We start from the raw sequence: 18,272 nt of genomic DNA, 5'->3' as shown, positions 1-18,272 counted from the left end.
TATAATATAATGTACAGGGGTCGGGTGGGTAAATTCTATAAAGGGAAGAGAGATTATTAGGTTACGTGCTTTGAACTTTATCAATGGGGGTTTCACTACCATTGAGTTTTTCAGTTCCATCTTCTTGATCATCATCTTGTTGTTCATCTTCTTCAAGATCTTTAAGATCTTCTTCTCCTTCTTCTTCGCCAAGATCTTCTTCTATATCTTCTTCTTCTTCGATATCTATTTCTTCTTCATCTTCGTCGTCCTCAAGTTTTCTTTTCTTTTTATTTATCGTAGTTGATGATGATGATGATGCTTCTTCTTCTTCTTCTTCCTCCTCTTCTTCCTCGTCTTCTTCCTCTTTCTTTTCGTTTCCTTCTTGTTCTTCCTCTTCCTCCTCTTCATTCTCCTCCTCCTCTTCATCTTCTTCGTCTTCCTCTTCTTCCTCTACTTGTTGTTCAGGAGGATATTCATCAGCATTACCATCTTCATTATCCCACACAATATTAAATCTGGTAACTCTAGGTTTCTCCGCCAAGATATTTCTAATCACATGCTCAACTTGAACTTTAGCAGGAGGATTCTCTCGTAATTCTTCAGAATCATATTCATTATTAACATAATATCCCACTCTAACGAATTCTCGATCATTATAAGAACAACTTAATAATATAACAGTAACACTGACTAATTCATTAGCAGGGATCAATTCCGCACTTGGAGGATCAGCTTGGAATAAGAATTTATTAATCCCCACAGGGACAGGACCCACTAAGATCGAATCTAATTCTTGATCATGATCTAATGATCGTGATGATCCTACATAAGTTAATTTCCATTCTAAATCTTCCTTTAATGGTTCTAAACATTCAAAAGTGATTTCAAATTCATAGGGATCGTTGAACTTGGCTGGATTGTTTAATACCTCTATACCTAGTAATGATACAATTGACATTGTTGAATGTAGTTATGTATGTTGCTTTCGAATGGAGTTGTCTTGATGGAAACTGTATCTAACTATATAGTAAATACAACGATGATTAAGGAAAGTGGCTCAGGATATACTCTGGTGGGTAGTTGATCGACTTGGTTAATGACGATAATTGAGTTCAATTCAATGATAACTTAAGGAATGATGATGATGTTGTTGTTGTTGATGTTGATGACGGTTTGGCTTAAAATTTCAAATTTGAAAAAAATGTAAAAGACGCGTTTGGTATAAAGAAGAACTTGGTATGAAAACGACATTACCAAATTATAGTTGAAATCCAAAGAGAGACATTTCACATGAAGTGCGACATGCCATATCATTTTTGGTCGATCAAATATCAAATGGTGAAATGTTATGCTATGTACAACAAGAAGTTGACATTGGCCAATAGTAACAACAACAAAGATCATGTCAGTAGATGATAAACCTATAAAAGTAGAAGAATCTACTGAAAATGAAGATGATAAAGTGATAGAAGAAGAAGAAGTACCACCAACAGCCACAGAAGAAACCAGGACGACAGAAGTACGAGAGGAAGATGATGATCAGAAGGAGGCATCTGAACCAGTGGAAGAAACCACCGCAAATGAATCAATCATAACCAAAGACTCAACTTCAACTTCAAACTCATCCACATCTAAGAATTACCCTAAATTATATCAAAAATATCTTGAAAAATTCAAAAAAGTATATACGATATCCCAACATTTATATGAAATGGAACGAGATCAACGACAAGCTTTACATTATTATAAAAGAAGAAATAATATCTTGTTGGATATGCTTCAAGAATTCGAATCAGCTGGTGAGCATAAACCTATACCTTCTTCTGAAGAGATACTCTCAGGAAAGGATCTTGGGAAACTTGATAATATCATTAAGATATCGCCTAAATTAGGTGCAAACATACAAGCTATTCAAGACTTATTACAAAATGATGAAGAAACAGAAGAGAACGTTGAAGTAGATCGTAATAGTCTCCTTAATTTATATCTTACAGAACAAATTCCTGATTTAATCCAAGATGATTTAATCAGTTTAGAATCAAATCCTCAGCAAAGTGAAAATTGGTCAAAACGTCATTATCCTCATTTACAATCAAATAAATTCAAACCTTTGGATATCCCTGCTAAAGGTATAATTGATGAATATGTCGGTATCAATTATAAATTTGGGGCTGATGATATTTCTAATAATGATAAAACTGATAAGAAAAGTTTAATGTTATCCTTTAATGCTTCTACTGGTAGTTCTGGAAAGAGGAAGAAAGGTGAAACTTCCCATTCTACAAATAAAAGAGGGAAAAGATAAAATAATGATGTACTATCTATATATCTATATACAAGACTATACTTTCATAGAGTTCTTCCGTTCACGTTTAAGTAAAGTTTCTAATACTTTTGTATCAAGAAATAAATCAAATATAAATTTCCTCTTTTCAAATTTATAAATATCTTTATCAATAAGTTTTATAACTTCAAGGAATAATTGTAAATTATCAAATATTTCCGGTGATGTTCTCTTTAATTTAATTAATTCTTTAGTGGCTTTCCTTTCGAGTTTACCAATCACAGCATTCAATCGTTGCAATAAGTAAATAATTCTATTATTAATGATTTCATTCGTATCAAAAAGGATAATATTTTCTCTTGATGCATTAGGTGAACCAGGTTCATTATTATTATCGTCATTATTGTTGACAGATGATGTAGCTAATGCATTGCCAGTGACTGATCCATTACCATTCACACTACTAGCAATAGCATTTTCATTCAATAATACATCCACTGAAACAGATCCATTTCGACTTGAAATCCATAGATCATTAGCATTAATCCCAGCAAATGTACTATTATTGATGGCATAATATGCATTAGTTCGATAAGGATTTGATATTTCAATGTTAAATACACTTAAAATATCATCCTTTGGATAACATAAACTTTTACTCTGAGAATATTGATCAAATACGGTAATCCAATTCAATTCATCTAAAATTTCAATTCCTTCTTCTGTAGATGATATCATTCCTAATACATAAAAACTAATACTTCTAATTTGCCAAATAGGACAAAATTTAAATAAGTTTAAGATAGTAGTAATGATTGAAGTATCGATTTCACCAGTATACATGGCATTATTTAATAATAATTGAATCCCAAATGTTCCACTAGCTATATTTCCAATGATCCATAAATTCTGCTTTAAAGTATTTAATAATACTAGATTTTTATCTTGGTCTTGTTTATCATTGAAATTGTTTTCAAAATTATCGACGAATTCATCATCATCAATTAATTTATGAGCGATGAATTCAGTTTCTTGAATTAATTGATTGATGAAATTCTTATGATTAAAACTAGTGAAATAATTCAATCCCTCTTCGGTAGATAATAAGTACTTAAAGAAATTAATCGAATAATAATCATCATCTTGAGTTGTTATCGACACATAAGGGAATAAATTACCATAGATTAACATTTCAATCTTATAAAGATATTTAAAATCATCCATCTTAATCCATTTTAAAAATTCATTATCAATAAACCCAAATTCTTCTAAATATCTAAATCCACTTGATGTCTTTAAACAATTCGATAATAATCGTTTCCCACTAACATATGAATTCAATATTAAGATCGAAGGTCTTAATCGAATGAAATAATTTAAATTATCTAAATTTTCTAAATCATTGAAATAATTATTTAAAAGATTGATCGATTCAAATATAATTGATTCATTCTCTTCATAAATTTCATTATCGTCATATAAATTATTCACTAATAACTTCAACACAAATAAATGACATTCTTTAATCTTTAATAAATTAGGGATTAAATGAGATAAATAATAATGTTTGATTTTAAAATTTGATACTTTAAAACTTTGTAAAAGTAAGATTCTAAATTGATTATCCTTGGAGAAATCGATATATTTAAATAATGTCACAATAAGATTATTATTTTGTTCTGAATGTGATGAAGTTTCAATGATATTCAAGATTAAATTGAAAAACTGCCATTGTTCTAATAATTTAACTCCAATTGGCTTCGAACTTAACATTCCAATGAATTTAAGATATCCTAAACTACAAGTAGTTTCCAATCGAGTTTTAGATAAAATAGGATCTTTACTTTCAATTCCACTATAGGGATCGATTTGAGCAAAGATTTCTGATAATTGAGGTAAGATTTTTGAACTGGATAAATATTTGATCCCACTATCCAAACTTAATAATAATTCAAATAACTGGACTCCAACATTAATATATATTGAACTTTGTTTTCCTCCAATAGGGATATTACAAAACCGGAACTTAAATGGTCGATAAAATGAAATCAATCTCTTTAAAAACTTAGGATTCTTTTCAAGAATTTCATCAAATCTTTTGGGATTTAATAATGGTCCTTGCATTAAATTCGATAAGATTTTCCAATTCCATTCTTCAAATTCTTTGATATTCAACACTTTAGTATTATTAATTAAAGTTTTGAATTCAGAATCATCAATATTATATCGAGATTTAAGATTGATCGATTTAATATAACTCTTTAACCCCTGATTATATTTAGTAGAAGGTTGGAATTTAATTCTAGTATACTTTTCAAATTCAAATGATGATGATAAACTGGAGAATTTAGGTAACATTAAATCTTTATTGATTAATTCAGAAGGTAATAAATTATTGGCCATAGCATAGATATTGGTTAATAATATAGCAGCTTTTGATGAATTATTGGCGTCTAAGTTTTGTTCAATGATTTCAATTAAATATTGGAATATATTAGTTTTAATTAAAATTAAAGTTAATAATCCTCGATAATGATTAATTAAATTATATTCAAATTCATTAACTGATTTATTCAATTCTTGATATTGGAAACTAGTTTCTTTACTTTCATTCGTGATAGGATTAATATAACTATTAAATCGTTTAATATTTTCTCCTATACTTGTAGAAGCTAACCAAGGTAAACTCTTGATTCTTAAAACATCAAATAAAATATCTAAAATATAACCTCTTACTTTTGAATCTTTCTTTCGAAGATTTATAATTAAATCATGTAAAGCTTCGAAATCATTTATTGAAAATGCCATTAATCCATTGAAATTCTTTAATAACAACGTTATTAAAAATGAAATCTTTTGTAATTTAGAATTATTCAATTTCTTCTGCTTTATCGCTGATGCCAAATTTGCATTATTCCCTGAATTAACCGGAGCCTCGCCCGCTAATTCATTTGAAAATATTGATATCATGGAATTCAAATCAAATCCATTTCTTAAAAACTTTCGATTATTCTTATAATCCAACGTCTTGAACAATATAATAAGACATGCGGTTGACATTTCAAAATTCCCTTCGATAATAGTATGTAATATGATTTTAAATCCACCACTATGAAACACCAATTCAGGATTCAATAAAGTTATTTCACAAATAGTTTCAATACAAACGTTTTTAAACCCATCTGGGATGAATTGAGGTGATTGATAATAATCATTAGTTTCTAAACTTATGCCTGGGCCATTATTGTTGTTGTTGTTGGCGTTATTATTATCATTCGCCATGAAATTTACTTCATTCTTATCAGGATTGGTCAATTGATTCAAATGTTCATTATTACATTCAATAATCCCAATCAAAGCTTTAATAACTCCAATTGATAATAATTCGCTTCCTCTTTCTATAGCTAAGAATTCACGAATTAATTTTAAAGCTTGTTCTTTTTCAATTATGGATGATCTAGTAGTTGATAAAGTCACAATAATAAAGATTAATATTTTAGATTGAACTAAAGTTAATAAACTTTCAAAATTAGTGATTACATATCGAAGGATTTTATATCCAATACTTCTAATCTCACTTACTTTATGATAAAACATGAATTGAATCTTATTAATTAAATTCTTAAGCAATACATCATTCTTTAAGTTGGGGTATGTTTTTAATAATAAGATAAGATCATTCCCTTGAGATACAATATGATACTCATCTCTATCTCTATTTGAACCCAATCCTATTAAAAGTTCACTGAAATTCCAAGTTGGACTTTCAGGATTATGATGATCAAACTCATGATCATCATAGTCATTGTCATCATCATCATCAGTTGTTCGATTATTCCCCTTTGTGGATCGGAAAATATCATTCCTACCATTTGAATTTGTATTAGTTGAAGATGTCGACGATAATGGTGGTCGTTTAGGTGAATTGACAGCACTATGTTTAGGATCTTCATCATGATCTTCATTTGTCCTTCTCCTTGATAATTGGAAAACAGACATCGGTATATAATGTTGATCAGGTACCATTGATGTAGTGGCACTTCTATGACGTTTTAAATCTTGATTTATTAAAGCTTGATCAACAGCTGGAGGTACCAATATAGGAGAAAAATCAAGTGGGAAATTTGAACTTGTATTTGAACTTAATCCATCTGGATAATCAAAATGATGATGATGATCATCATCTCCTATAATGATATCATTCGAAGTATTATAAGTTCGATGATGATCTGATGATTTATGTTCATGTTCATTATCATGTTCTTGAATATCATTATTATCATCACTATCCAGAGATGAAAATAAATTAGTATTATTCCTTATACTTTCGAAATTCAATGAATCAATCGATGTGAAAGTGGAGCTCCTATCTCTTGAATCAGGACTTAAAACAGGTTTGATTGATTTAAATCGGGGCGGAGCCAATGTTTGAGGTAATGGAGGTTGTAATACCTGTTGTGATTGTTGTTGTGGTGGTAATGAAGGTTGAATCAGTTGCTGTCGTTTTTGAAGCAATTTTTGATTCAAATCTTCGAGATTTGAATACGATTTACTATTGGATGCAGCTGTCATATTCGATCATTCATTTGTCTTGATTGATTAAGTAGAAATGGGTATATACCTTTAATTTTAAGAATTGGCAGTCAATTCGATTTGTTAAACTAAGAAAGTGTAAAGGGAAATAATGGAGTAGAAAGAATGTGTTTGTATACAGGATATAGTTTTGTAAAACAATTTTGATCACATGATTGATCACATGATATTATATCCTGCATGTAGTGTTGACAGGAACAAATATCATATGTCCTTCATAATCTGAAGTCATAGATAAGGTATACTCCTTCAACATAGTTCAATCAATGTAAATGACTAAGTTTATGGTCCGCTTCTTAACGAATGACGTATTGATGAACTAATTGTTCACGAAACATTATTATAATAAATTAAGGTTAAGTTCTATAAACTGAATAGTCGTAATAATTTCGTCACAATGCGCAGAAACATTACCTTCTTCAAACCAAAAACCTTAAAATTTATGATAATGACGATAAATGAATTCAGTTGAACTATAGGTTTAGAGTTGATTAGAACTAAAAGCAAGAGTGATACTTTTTTAAAGTGTACGATTACGAATAAAGAATAACGAATAATAATATGGAATTTCGGATTTTACTGCCATTTTATGCATAAACTCTACAATAATTCACCTAAATAGGATAAGAAAATCGATCGAAGTGATAATTCGATTTGGTTACATTATTTAAAGCTTAAAGGATAAACTGTCACTTGAATGAATTAAATTAAATTGAGCGGAATTAATGAGGAGAGAAAGGCGGAATGATTATAATATATGGAAGAATTCAATTCAAATTTTACAGGGATAAATTGTGAAAAAATGGGTGGATATATGTAAAGTATAATGCAGCCTTAATTCAACATATACGACATTTATCCATTGGATGTAATGGTAGTAGTTTAGATTTTGTAAAGGGCAGTTCTATACATTTATAGCTTAATGAATTGTCTGAATGGAAAACTTACATATATACATACATACATAATATGCAAAGTTACTTAATTATTGGATGATTTTAAAGTCATAATACTCCTCCTTTGATTAAATGTTCTTATCAATAGAAGAGAGAGAGGGGTTTATTGTAGATTTAAACGTAATTAACTAAAATTTTTCAATTTATCGATTAAAGGTAATTGATGATGGATAATAATGATCCTTGTGAATAATTCCGATATTAACAAACAGTTTTAGAGAAGAAAAGTTTAAAATTATTACAGGTAAAGGTCATTCAATTAATATAACAATTTTGCTATGAAAGGATAAGGATAAACTACGAATTAATTGATTAATTGATTATGAGCACTAAAAAGAGATGAGCATTTCCTATTAAAGGTAATTGGAACAGTTTTAAAGAAGAAGTGGAGAGGAGATTTAAAGGATTTAGCCAAAAATAAAAACTGTTGGATTGAATAGAAATAGAACAAAAGAATCAGACAGACACACATTAAAAATAAGACATAAAACTGAAAAAGAATAAAAAAAAATGACTGCATAAATAAAGAAGACAAACGACATTTTACATGACAAAAATAATAAACTATTTTGACTGACTCCAAGTGGAGAAAAGTGGGGGTGTGGGAAAACAAAAAGATAAAACAAAAAAATGTCTGTAAAAATTTATAACGGAAAAGGAAAAGGAAAAGGTCGTGTCTGTGGCTCCGTCAAGGGGAACAACCAAAAATAAATGAATTACTATTATTTATCAATTAATTAATGATTATGAAAGACTTCTAATGAATCAATTAGATGAATGAATGAAAGATATGGATAGTTAGATGAAGAGGTAGATTACATCATACCAACGAATAAGAATGAAGATAATACAAGAAGCGAATCAAAGTATGATGTAACCTACTCCTTTAATGTGTAGTGTGAAAAATAAGACATTATATAGATACACCCAATCAAGAAAAAAAACTGATTAACCGATAATAATTGAGTTTGAAAAATGGATTGGTCCAAGAAATTTTTTATCCCATATAGTATCATATCTTAATTGTGATAATAACCACACACATTAGACAAGTTATGTGTGAAGATGTGGATGTGTTTGTTTATATTTTGGTTATATAATATGAGCCAGCCTTTAATAATATTTTGAACAATGGGAAAGAAAACTGTTAAAGTTACTGTTAAACTGAACTGTGTATGGGTTATAAGCGAAATCCAGATAATCCCGATTGACAACCAACGACATTGAATCGAATTTTGAACGACATTGACGACATGTCCCCCCCCCTCCCTCTCTTCTGTGATCAAGGGAGGGAGAGCCAATCAATTAAATGGTTACACAAATTACATCCTCGTGGTTATATACAGGACAAAGGTCTAAAATTAAACTTAAAACCCATTAATCTTGTCATCATTACATCAGTTTACTTTATCTAGGTTAACAACATCAGGGTCATGGTCATTCATCCATCTCTTCAATAGTAATAGTATGACTACCTACTTGATGACCACTGCGGATAAGTGAGAGTTTCATCAATCATTAACTAATTAATTAATTAACATGTTTATGTTTACATGTCTTTAAAATTATTTCTAATAATAAATGTCTAATCTATAAATATTTCAGACAAAATTTTATTTATTTGATAGATAGATAGAAATAATTTTTACAAATTTTGAAAAATGAGTGATCAAAAAAAAACCTCCCAAAGAGGGGGTGTAAATGTCGCATTATCACCCTCTACCGATAATCCTCACTCACTAAAAAATATATAGTGTAAATTTAATTTTTTATTTTTTATTAACTAAGGGAAGGGTGGCTTACCCCAATTGGTAATAGCTTCCTGCTTTTTATTTTACATACCCTATAACCGCTATGAAAATTAAAAACAAAATGTCGCGGAAGATAAAACTTAGTAAGTGCTGGTAAGTTTTTGTGTAATTATTTTCAGACATTTTATTTTTATGCATTAAAGATAAATATTTGTAAGGCATTTTTTACTTTGGCTCTATCTTAGTTTACACGATTAGTTAGTTAGTTAGTAGTAATCAGTGACAGACATTTTTTATTATTATGCATTTAAATTCCCTTTTTTGTCAATATCTTTTTATGTCTGATTGTCTCCCTCCTCGTTTTATTTTTTTTTTTTTTTGTCTCTTTTTTTAAAATAAAATGTCCTCCTCAAAACTGTCAGTGTCTGTCTGCCTTTTGTTCACTCCTGATTACAATTTATTTATATATATAAAATTTAAAATAATCAACAATTTTTTTAATCAATTTTACTTAGCTCTTTGAAGTTAATCAATTTAATCATTTCATCCTATAATTTATCTCAGATTCAACTCATCACCAATCACCAATCAATCTTATCTAATCCATACTATACATAGCCATTTAGTAAACTCACTCGTCCATTACTAAATCTAAATAATAATTACTATCAAAAAAAAAGAAATTTTTGATCATAATAAATTATTAATCCCATTTTATACTTTCCTCATTTTGTTTCATCTCATATATCTATCTACCTTGACTACTTTGATCATTCGAATCATCCCAGTCACTCTCGATCCATCCCACCATTTAATATAATACTAGTTACATTTCCATCTATACATTATTAATCATTTATGAAATAAATCCCCCTGTTCTAATCTAAATCCTATATACTTACAGCTCTTTCTCGTTGCCCCCATTTCCTCCCTACCTTTATATGACTGCTACTTCTGTTAAAACATCCACTAGCTCATCTAGTTCAAACTCAAACCAAGGTGTCGTCACCTCTAATGGTGCTGGTACCAAGAAACGTTTATCGTTATTTTCATTTGGTTCATCAAGTTCAACTGATTCAAAGGATATTCAACCAAAAGATTCAACTCCTCATTTAAGTACTTCTCCAACTGATAAATCTGATAGCACTAATACTGTGGTTTCAAGTTCATTTGATAATTTCCCAACTCTTGATGAAGAACATGAATTACACCCTGATTTAATTGATAATCCTGAATGTTCAATTTTTGAAAGATCAGTTCAAGATTCTTGTTGTGTGTTTGAACCTCAAGCTTTAAATCGTCAACATTCTAATTCTATCATTTCCACCAACTCTATCAGATCAAAAAGAAGTCAACAACAAGGTCCAGTAAGATCTTATAATTCTTCGATTTCGTTAAATCATTTCAAATCGGAAGATTTTATCCCCCCAGCTTTGGATGCTACTACTTCTCTTTTAAGTGATAAGAATACTGATTTAGATGATGTCGAATTGATTTATACTAATCGTCGTAATTCATCTGTGATTGGATTAAATATGGCTTTAGGTAGACCATTAAGTCCATCTCGTAAGAATTCAGTCTATTCTTTAAATCAACTGAATCAATTACCAAATTTACAAACTGATTTCACTTCGGGAAGTAATCAAACTAGTCCAAGTCAAATTCAATCTCCAATCTCCCCACCAAAATTAACTCCTTCTAAATCTTCAGTTAATTTCTATAGTTATGCTGATATGCTTAATAATGATGAATTTGCTAGAAGACCATCTATAAAAACATCTTTAAGTCAAGGTGTGGTACCAACAACTAATTTCACTAGAAATTCTTCCTTTATAAAACATAGAAATCCATCCACTTCTTCTCAATTATCATCTCAATTACATAAAGAAAAGAAACATATGGTTCATAATAGAAGTCCAAGCATTAAACCTGCCAGTTCAAATTCAATGAATAACACTAATTCAATCACAACTTCATTGAATAAATTTTTAATCTCCCCTGAATCATCAGATGAAGAAAATGAATATACCAAGGATAAACTTTCCAATGCGGTGGTGAATCAACCTCCAAAGATTTCTAATAAAAGAAAATCAATTTCTTCAACCACAAGTTCAAATCATAGTTTTAATCCTGCTTTCAATGATAATGAAAGTTTAATCTCAACTTCAATTGGAGATTGTATAAGACAATCAACTACTGAAATCAATGGTCATTAAAAAAGAACTAAATAAATTGTAAAAAGGACATACCTTCCCCTTTCAGTTCATCACCTAAAATAAAAAAAGAAAGTATGTTAGAGTTTTTTTATTTTATTTAATTTATCAATCAAGTCATGTTCTTGTGTTTGTTTGTCGTTTTAAGACTGTGTTTATTTTTATGTTGTTGTTGTTTGTTTGCTTCTTTTCAATTCCAGGATAGTTTGTGGCTCTGTGATGTATGTCGTGGGTATTAAAGTATATAATAGTATCCTCCTCATTCATCTTACTTCCTTTTTGTTTCTTGGCTTATCTTGTTATTTGTTTGCCTTTTACTTTATCTCAAAATTATCTTTATCTTAGCAAATTGTTTGGTCTTTTCTTTTTTAACTTTTTCCTAAATCTTTTCCCCTTTCCTTCACCCTGCTTATTATTAGTCGTATTACTTTTATATCTTAATATCAATAATCTTTTATAAATCTGTATCAGCGAATCATCATCATCATTATCATTGTCATTGTCAAATCAATAAATGATTAGATGTTCGCTTTCAAACCAATGAAACCCTTACTTGTTTCAATATTTATTTATATTGCAAGTATATAGTTTTACTGATAACGAAAATGACAGATAAATTTTTGTGTTATATATTTGTTAAGTTAACCCTCGGGATATGAGGTCAAGCACTAGCACCATTCCCCCATACGCTCATTCATTGAAGAATAAGGTACCCTTTTGACCTGATCTACGACTGTACCGTGACCTTACATAAAGGTAATAATATAATACTGTTTTATTAATCATAGTATAGGTTATCATATCTGTAATATATATGATCCCTTAACTAATGATAATTCTATACTATGATTAATAAGACTATGAAGAAAAAAAAACAGTGATTCACCAATAACGACATTCATCAAAATTATAAATGTCTCGATGCGACATCTCCATCTTGTCTAAAGAAAAAAAAAATTTAGACAGATGAGATATCGCTAACCCATAAAAATTATAAGCAATATAACCTAATTCTAACTTATCACATAAAACATATACCTACATCACAATATGATTAGGAAACAAGCTAGAGAAAGAAGAGAATATCTATATAGAAAGTCATTAGAACTTCAAGAGTCTACCCTTTCTGAAAAAAGACAACAATTAAAAGCAGCTCTTGCATCAGGTAAACCATTATCCAAAGAAATAGCAGAAGATGAAGCTTTACAACGAGATTTCATCTATGATGAAAGTGAACAAACTGAAATTGATGATGAATACTCTGCTTTAAGTGGGATAGCTGATCCTAAATTAGTCATTACAACTTCCAGAGATCCAAGTGTTAAATTATTACAATTCTCCAAGGAAATCAAATTAATGTTTCCAAATAGTTTAAAATTAAATCGTGGTAATTACGTTATACCAGATTTAATTCAAACTTGTAATAGAGTCAATATCACTGATTTAGTTATCTTACATGAACATAGAGGGGTTCCAACTTCCATCACCATAAGTCATTTCCCTCATGGTCCCACTGCCATCTTCACTTTACATAATGTTAAATTAAGACATGATTTGCCAAATTTAGGAAATATTTCTGAATCTTATCCTCATTTAATCTTTGAAAATTTTAATTCAAAATTAGGTAAGAGAGTTGAACAAATCTTAAAACATCTTTTCCCACCCGGTGTAAAGAAAGATCAAGGTAATAGAGCTATCACCTTTATAAATAATGATGATTTCATAAGTGTTAGACATCATGTATTTGTCAAGACTAAAGATGGAGTTGAATTAAGTGAAATCGGTCCAAGATTCGAAATGAGATTGTTTGAATTAAGATTAGGTTTACCTGATAATAAAGATGCTGATGTAGAATGGCAATTAAGAAGATTTATAAGAACTGCAAATAGAAAAAATTACTTATAAATATAATAAATATTTTGTATATTAGATTAATTAAATATTAATGGCATTTATAACTAAATAACAATGAAATGCATCTTTTGTAATGAACTAACTAGTAGTGATTGGCTTTAAATTATCCAATTCATGTTCAGATTCTATGACATAACTTGGGACATGAGTATGAATGACTTCTGAATTAACATGAATATGAGGTACCACCGGTGGTGATGATTGAGCTGAAAGTGATTGATTACGACGAATATGAGTATGAGAATTACGTCTTGAAGAATGAGCACTATTTAAAGAAGTTCTTCTTCTAAATATATTCTCAGTACCAGTAACTACTCTTCTTAAAAGATTATCATTCATACTTCCACCCATCAGATTAAATGTTCCCAATGTATTTGCATGTTCCATGGTAGCATGTCTTCTTAATGCATGGTGTTCTTGAACTCGATCTCTTAATTTCATATTTTGATCAGGTAACATAATAGCTCTATCTAATGAATATGGTAAACCTCTATGTCTACCTCTAATCATCATAGCAATAATAACTAATTTTGAAATGGTTGAAAATTCAGCTGATAATGATGCATTTATACCAGGATAACCTAATGATAATCCAACTGTACCATAAGCACTTATAATTTCAAATAAAATCGTAAACACAGTGAAACTAATATTACCCTCATTTAATTTCCCCCCTTCAGCAATACAAATAATAAAAAGTCCTAAAAAGATAAACCATAAATCAAATGATAATTGATTTCTTAAATGAGTACCGACAAATGTAGTTGGAGTCTTTTCTAAATCTTCTTGAGCATTGTTCTTTTCATCTTTTAAATAAACACCCAAGGATTGTTCTTCATAAACATTAGTTCTTCTAATCGAAATGGCTAACGGTAACACTGAAATATACATCATAATCATATAACTGACTTGAACGGCTGGATGTAATTGAGCAAGATTAACCACGGAAAACCCTGCAGTTCTGGTACTGAATGCTTGGAATAATCCATCCAAAACTCTGTAACCAACAGGGATTTCTTCTAAGTAAGGATTATTCAAATCAAGAACGATGAATAACACTAAATCGACCGAATTTAATACCACAAGAATAACGAATAACCACCATGTAGGGACCGAGGGGAACAAAAGAGTAAAACATCTTCGAGGATGATCCAATAAGAAACCCAAGGATTCCTTATATGTGGATAAAGGTTTTGCGAATTTAAATAGAATCCAGATTAAAAATCTTAAAAATACAGGGAAACCAGTATTACCAATGACAATGAAAAAACAAGATATAATCATGACATAAGTTGATTGACTGAAATTTGACATTGAATTATTGGTTAATGTTATACCTAAATCATTGAAGGTGGATTGAGCTGTAAAAAATGCCCACCAGGTAGGTGAAATACCTTGTTCTCGAAGTCCTGCCAGATATCCTGGTCGATTTAATATAAATGGCAAGAAACATACTATAGCAATGATATGGAAACCAACATAATAATAAATTAAAATCTTAATTAATAATTTAACAGCACGATATTCAACCCCACCTAATTCTTCCTTTTGTTGTTCACTTAATTTCACAAATGTAGAATTTCTACCCACAGTTGGAGTCCAGGATAAATAATTTGTACTCATAACTTTTCTTAAGCTATTATCGTTATCACCATCATATTCACCCGGATAATATGAAGCTTCTTCATCTTCATCACCATCTTCATTTGAAGTATTATCATCATCGAAGGAAGTATGAGTGAATGTATTATTTGCCGTAGTGGAATCACCACCAAAAAGACTTGAATTCCGTCTATAAGGAGTTTTAACTCGATTTAATCTCTTTTTACGCCTAGTTTCTTTAGCATGTTTCATTTTCATCATTCTTTCGAATGTAGGTGATTTCACAAATGATGATTTATTTTTTCCAGATATATCTAACGTGTTAAGTGTTTTCAGATGTTTCTTACCTGATTTATGTTCCTCATTTTCTTCGTCATCATCATCATCACCATCATCATCATCATCCATGACTGCTTCATCTCCTTCATCATCGTCATTAACATCAGTAGTCATGGCTTCTTCTTCATTTTCAGAATCAATCGATCCTTCTTCATCTTCATCTTCTTCATCCTCGTCATCATCATTGTCATCATCACCCTCATCATTATCGTCCCCATCTTCATCATCTATAAATCGTTTTCGATTCGGATTAGGACTAGCTAAGGGTGTATTTGAAAATGTCTTTCTTAATCTTGATTTCAATCCCCATTTGGAAGATGATGATCTTCTTCGTATAGGACCTCCTGGTCTTAATAAATGTTTAGATTTGATTTTCTTTATGAAAATTGGAATCGACGTATCACTATTTTCAATCTCGGTAGGAGATTTAATAATCAATTCACTATCATCATCATCATCATCTCCATGATGAGGACTATTATTATTACCTCTATGACGCTGAGGACTTTCAAGATCAACAAATTGGATGTTGGTAGGAGCACTGTTGTAATTATTGGTATTATTGATGTTGTCATTATTAATTGAATTTTGAGATTGTTGTTGTTGCTTTTCTTGTAACATGGCAATAGACATGTACATTTGAGAAGGATCTATATCTCTATTACGTCTCTTTGTAGGTGGCTCAGGTAAATTACCAAACTTAACATCATTAGTTTGAGAACTTAGGATTGGAATTGGAGTTGGAGATGGAGAATGATCACGAGGATGAGGTACATGTTCATCAGGTTCTGAATCGGATGGTTCACTCATATGAGTGACATCTCCATTTGCATTTTTTGGCATTGAAGTTGAAGATGGTGGTGATGAATTAGTATCAACTTCTTTATCATTTACATCCACATGATTTGATTTATTCTTATGATGATCATCATGCTCAAGATCTTGATCATGAGTATGTTGTTGTTGTTCTTGACCTTGTTGAGTTGCAGTATTATATCCTAATCCTTGATTATTATAAGTATTCCTTTGAGTTGGATCCAATGCTAAAGAATGAGTTCTCAGATGAGCTATACTTGCTAAAGTCATTGATCTTCTCATTTTTGAATTTTGTTTAGATATTTCCTTTATGTTATCAAAATGTCTTTCAAAATAATATAATCTAATAAATAATAATGAACCATGAATGAAGATTGGAGTAGCAAAAAAGGTTAAGCAATAGATAGTGATTTGTTGATATAATTTTAAAAGATTGGTATCAACTGTATTCAACCCCGCTTGAGTAGCTGCTCCACTGGAGAAAAATAAAATGTCAATATAATGGAGGTTTCTTTCAGGGAACATTATGAAAGTTCCTAAGAACGTTAAGAATATGATATAGACATAATGTGCGATTCTGAAGTTGGGGATGAGTGTTGATACATATGGATAAAGAAAATTAGTTAATTTATGAATTTTATTTCGTATTCTTAATCCTATTTGTAATTCCAAACGTCTTTCTTCGATACTTCTAAGTATTCGACGGACAGGATTGGTATTGGTAGATGTAGTAGATGGAGGCATGGTTGTTAAAGCATTACTAGATGTTATGTATGTGATGATGCAGATGATATATTATATGAGATGAAAATTAATGGTGGAACCGTACGGCCAAGAATGAGATGTGGCTGGTGATAAAATAAAGGGAGTAGAACTGAAGAATGGAATATGAATGAATGCAATGGATAGTAAATATGAATTGAAAGGCGATATATATTGTAACTTGTAATGGTTAAACAGTATAGATGTAATTACAGCCTCTATCTGCTGCTTATACAGTTTTAGCCAAGCAATTCAAATAATCATCAAAAAATCGTATTTTTTTTTTTAATTTTCTTTTTTTTTTTTTGGATGTCAAAAAACTTTTTTTAACGACAAATTATATATGCAGGAATGAATCTCTCTCATGAGGAGTAAGGGAGTAAGATGAAGAACCCTTTTATTTAGGTTTAGCCGCTAAGAGCTAAGATATAATGATGTTAATTAAATTAAGCGGATAGTTCAGTCATATACATATATTCATAGAGGATTTAATTGGTCTTACTATACTATAATTTGATACTTTACCATGATTACATAGTTGAAATTATTGATTTTTGGTTAAATTTCACTATTAACTTTGGCAATTATATTTTGCATCATCAATTTTTTTTCTAATTGAGTAGCATTTATTAAGTATCTAAAAAGTAGATGAAGTATGTAAAGAAAAGATTTGTAAGAAATGAGTGTGATAGAGAATAGATTGGTTTCATTACAAACTATGATAGACAATAAATGATTTTAATATCTAAATAGTTTCCATTTATTTATACAAATGGAAGAATTAAGTTCATAATTTAACTTATTAACTACAATCTGATAAGTGGAAGCTATATTTGAAACTTTAAATTGTAAATATTCAGCAAATTATTCAAGACGGAAGATAATAATATTAGTTAAGTTCTGCTTATAGATCTTTTATACACATCCATGCCTCTTTATATTTTCTCTTACACACACGACCTAAATTGTCGTAGAATGCACATCTATACAGGAGTGCACTATACAACTTATGTCGTACTTATGATATAAGAGCTACTTTGACATGTTAGTGTAAATATAT

The 18,272-nt window shown here is 29.9% G+C and overlaps 6 protein-coding genes across 6 annotated transcripts; 3 read left to right on the top strand and 3 right to left on the bottom strand. All coding sequences in view use genetic code 12, as the record gives it.

Annotated features, from left to right (window-relative positions):
• Window position 1: 1 nt before the first annotated feature.
• Window positions 2-1,162, bottom strand: ASF1 (nucleosome assembly factor). The gene is made up of 2 exons (XM_064909100.1): window positions 437-1,162; window positions 2-379 (listed from the first exon to the last, which is right to left on the bottom strand). Exons 1-2 carry the CDS (start codon window positions 938-940, stop codon window positions 62-64), a joined length of 822 nt encoding a protein of 273 aa, XP_064763718.1. The 5' UTR covers window positions 941-1,162; the 3' UTR covers window positions 2-61.
• On the top strand, window positions 1,163-2,518 carry DFJ63DRAFT_70783 (uncharacterized protein). The gene has a single exon (XM_064909101.1). The coding sequence runs from the start codon at window positions 1,385-1,387 to the stop codon at window positions 2,285-2,287; it is 903 nt and encodes a 300-aa protein (XP_064763717.1). The 5' UTR covers window positions 1,163-1,384; the 3' UTR covers window positions 2,288-2,518.
• On the bottom strand, window positions 2,324-6,265 carry TSC11 (TORC2 complex subunit; the record flags this gene model as incomplete). The annotated part of the gene is made up of 1 exon (XM_064904850.1): window positions 2,324-6,265. One exon carries the CDS (start codon window positions 6,263-6,265, stop codon window positions 2,324-2,326), a length of 3,942 nt encoding a protein of 1,313 aa, XP_064763716.1.
• Window positions 6,266-10,507: 4,242 nt separating this feature from the next.
• DFJ63DRAFT_311716 (beta-1,6-N-acetylglucosaminyltransferase) lies at window positions 10,508-11,782 on the top strand (the record flags this gene model as incomplete). The annotated part of the gene is made up of 1 exon (XM_064905824.1): window positions 10,508-11,782. One exon carries the CDS (start codon window positions 10,508-10,510, stop codon window positions 11,780-11,782), a length of 1,275 nt encoding a protein of 424 aa, XP_064763715.1.
• A 1,047-nt stretch (window positions 11,783-12,829) lies between these two features.
• IMP4 (snoRNA-binding rRNA-processing protein) lies at window positions 12,830-13,684 on the top strand (the record flags this gene model as incomplete). Its single annotated transcript, XM_064905823.1, has 1 exon — window positions 12,830-13,684. One exon carries the CDS (start codon window positions 12,830-12,832, stop codon window positions 13,682-13,684), a length of 855 nt encoding a protein of 284 aa, XP_064763714.1.
• A 43-nt stretch (window positions 13,685-13,727) lies between these two features.
• On the bottom strand, window positions 13,728-17,498 carry TRK1 (Trk1p). Its single transcript, XM_064909096.1, has one exon. The coding sequence runs from the start codon at window positions 17,192-17,194 to the stop codon at window positions 13,772-13,774; it is 3,423 nt and encodes a 1,140-aa protein (XP_064763713.1). The 5' UTR covers window positions 17,195-17,498; the 3' UTR covers window positions 13,728-13,771.
• Window positions 17,499-18,272: the final 774 nt, after the last annotated feature.

The sequence above is a fragment of the Scheffersomyces coipomensis genome (assembly GCF_036884675.1).
Source record: "Scheffersomyces coipomensis strain NRRL Y-17651 chromosome Unknown DFJ63scaffold_2, whole genome shotgun sequence".
NCBI classification, from domain to species: domain Eukaryota; kingdom Fungi; phylum Ascomycota; class Pichiomycetes; order Serinales; family Debaryomycetaceae; genus Scheffersomyces; species Scheffersomyces coipomensis.
The sequence above is the reverse complement of the archived record's forward strand: the minus strand, read 5'-3'. Positions and strand labels throughout refer to the sequence as shown.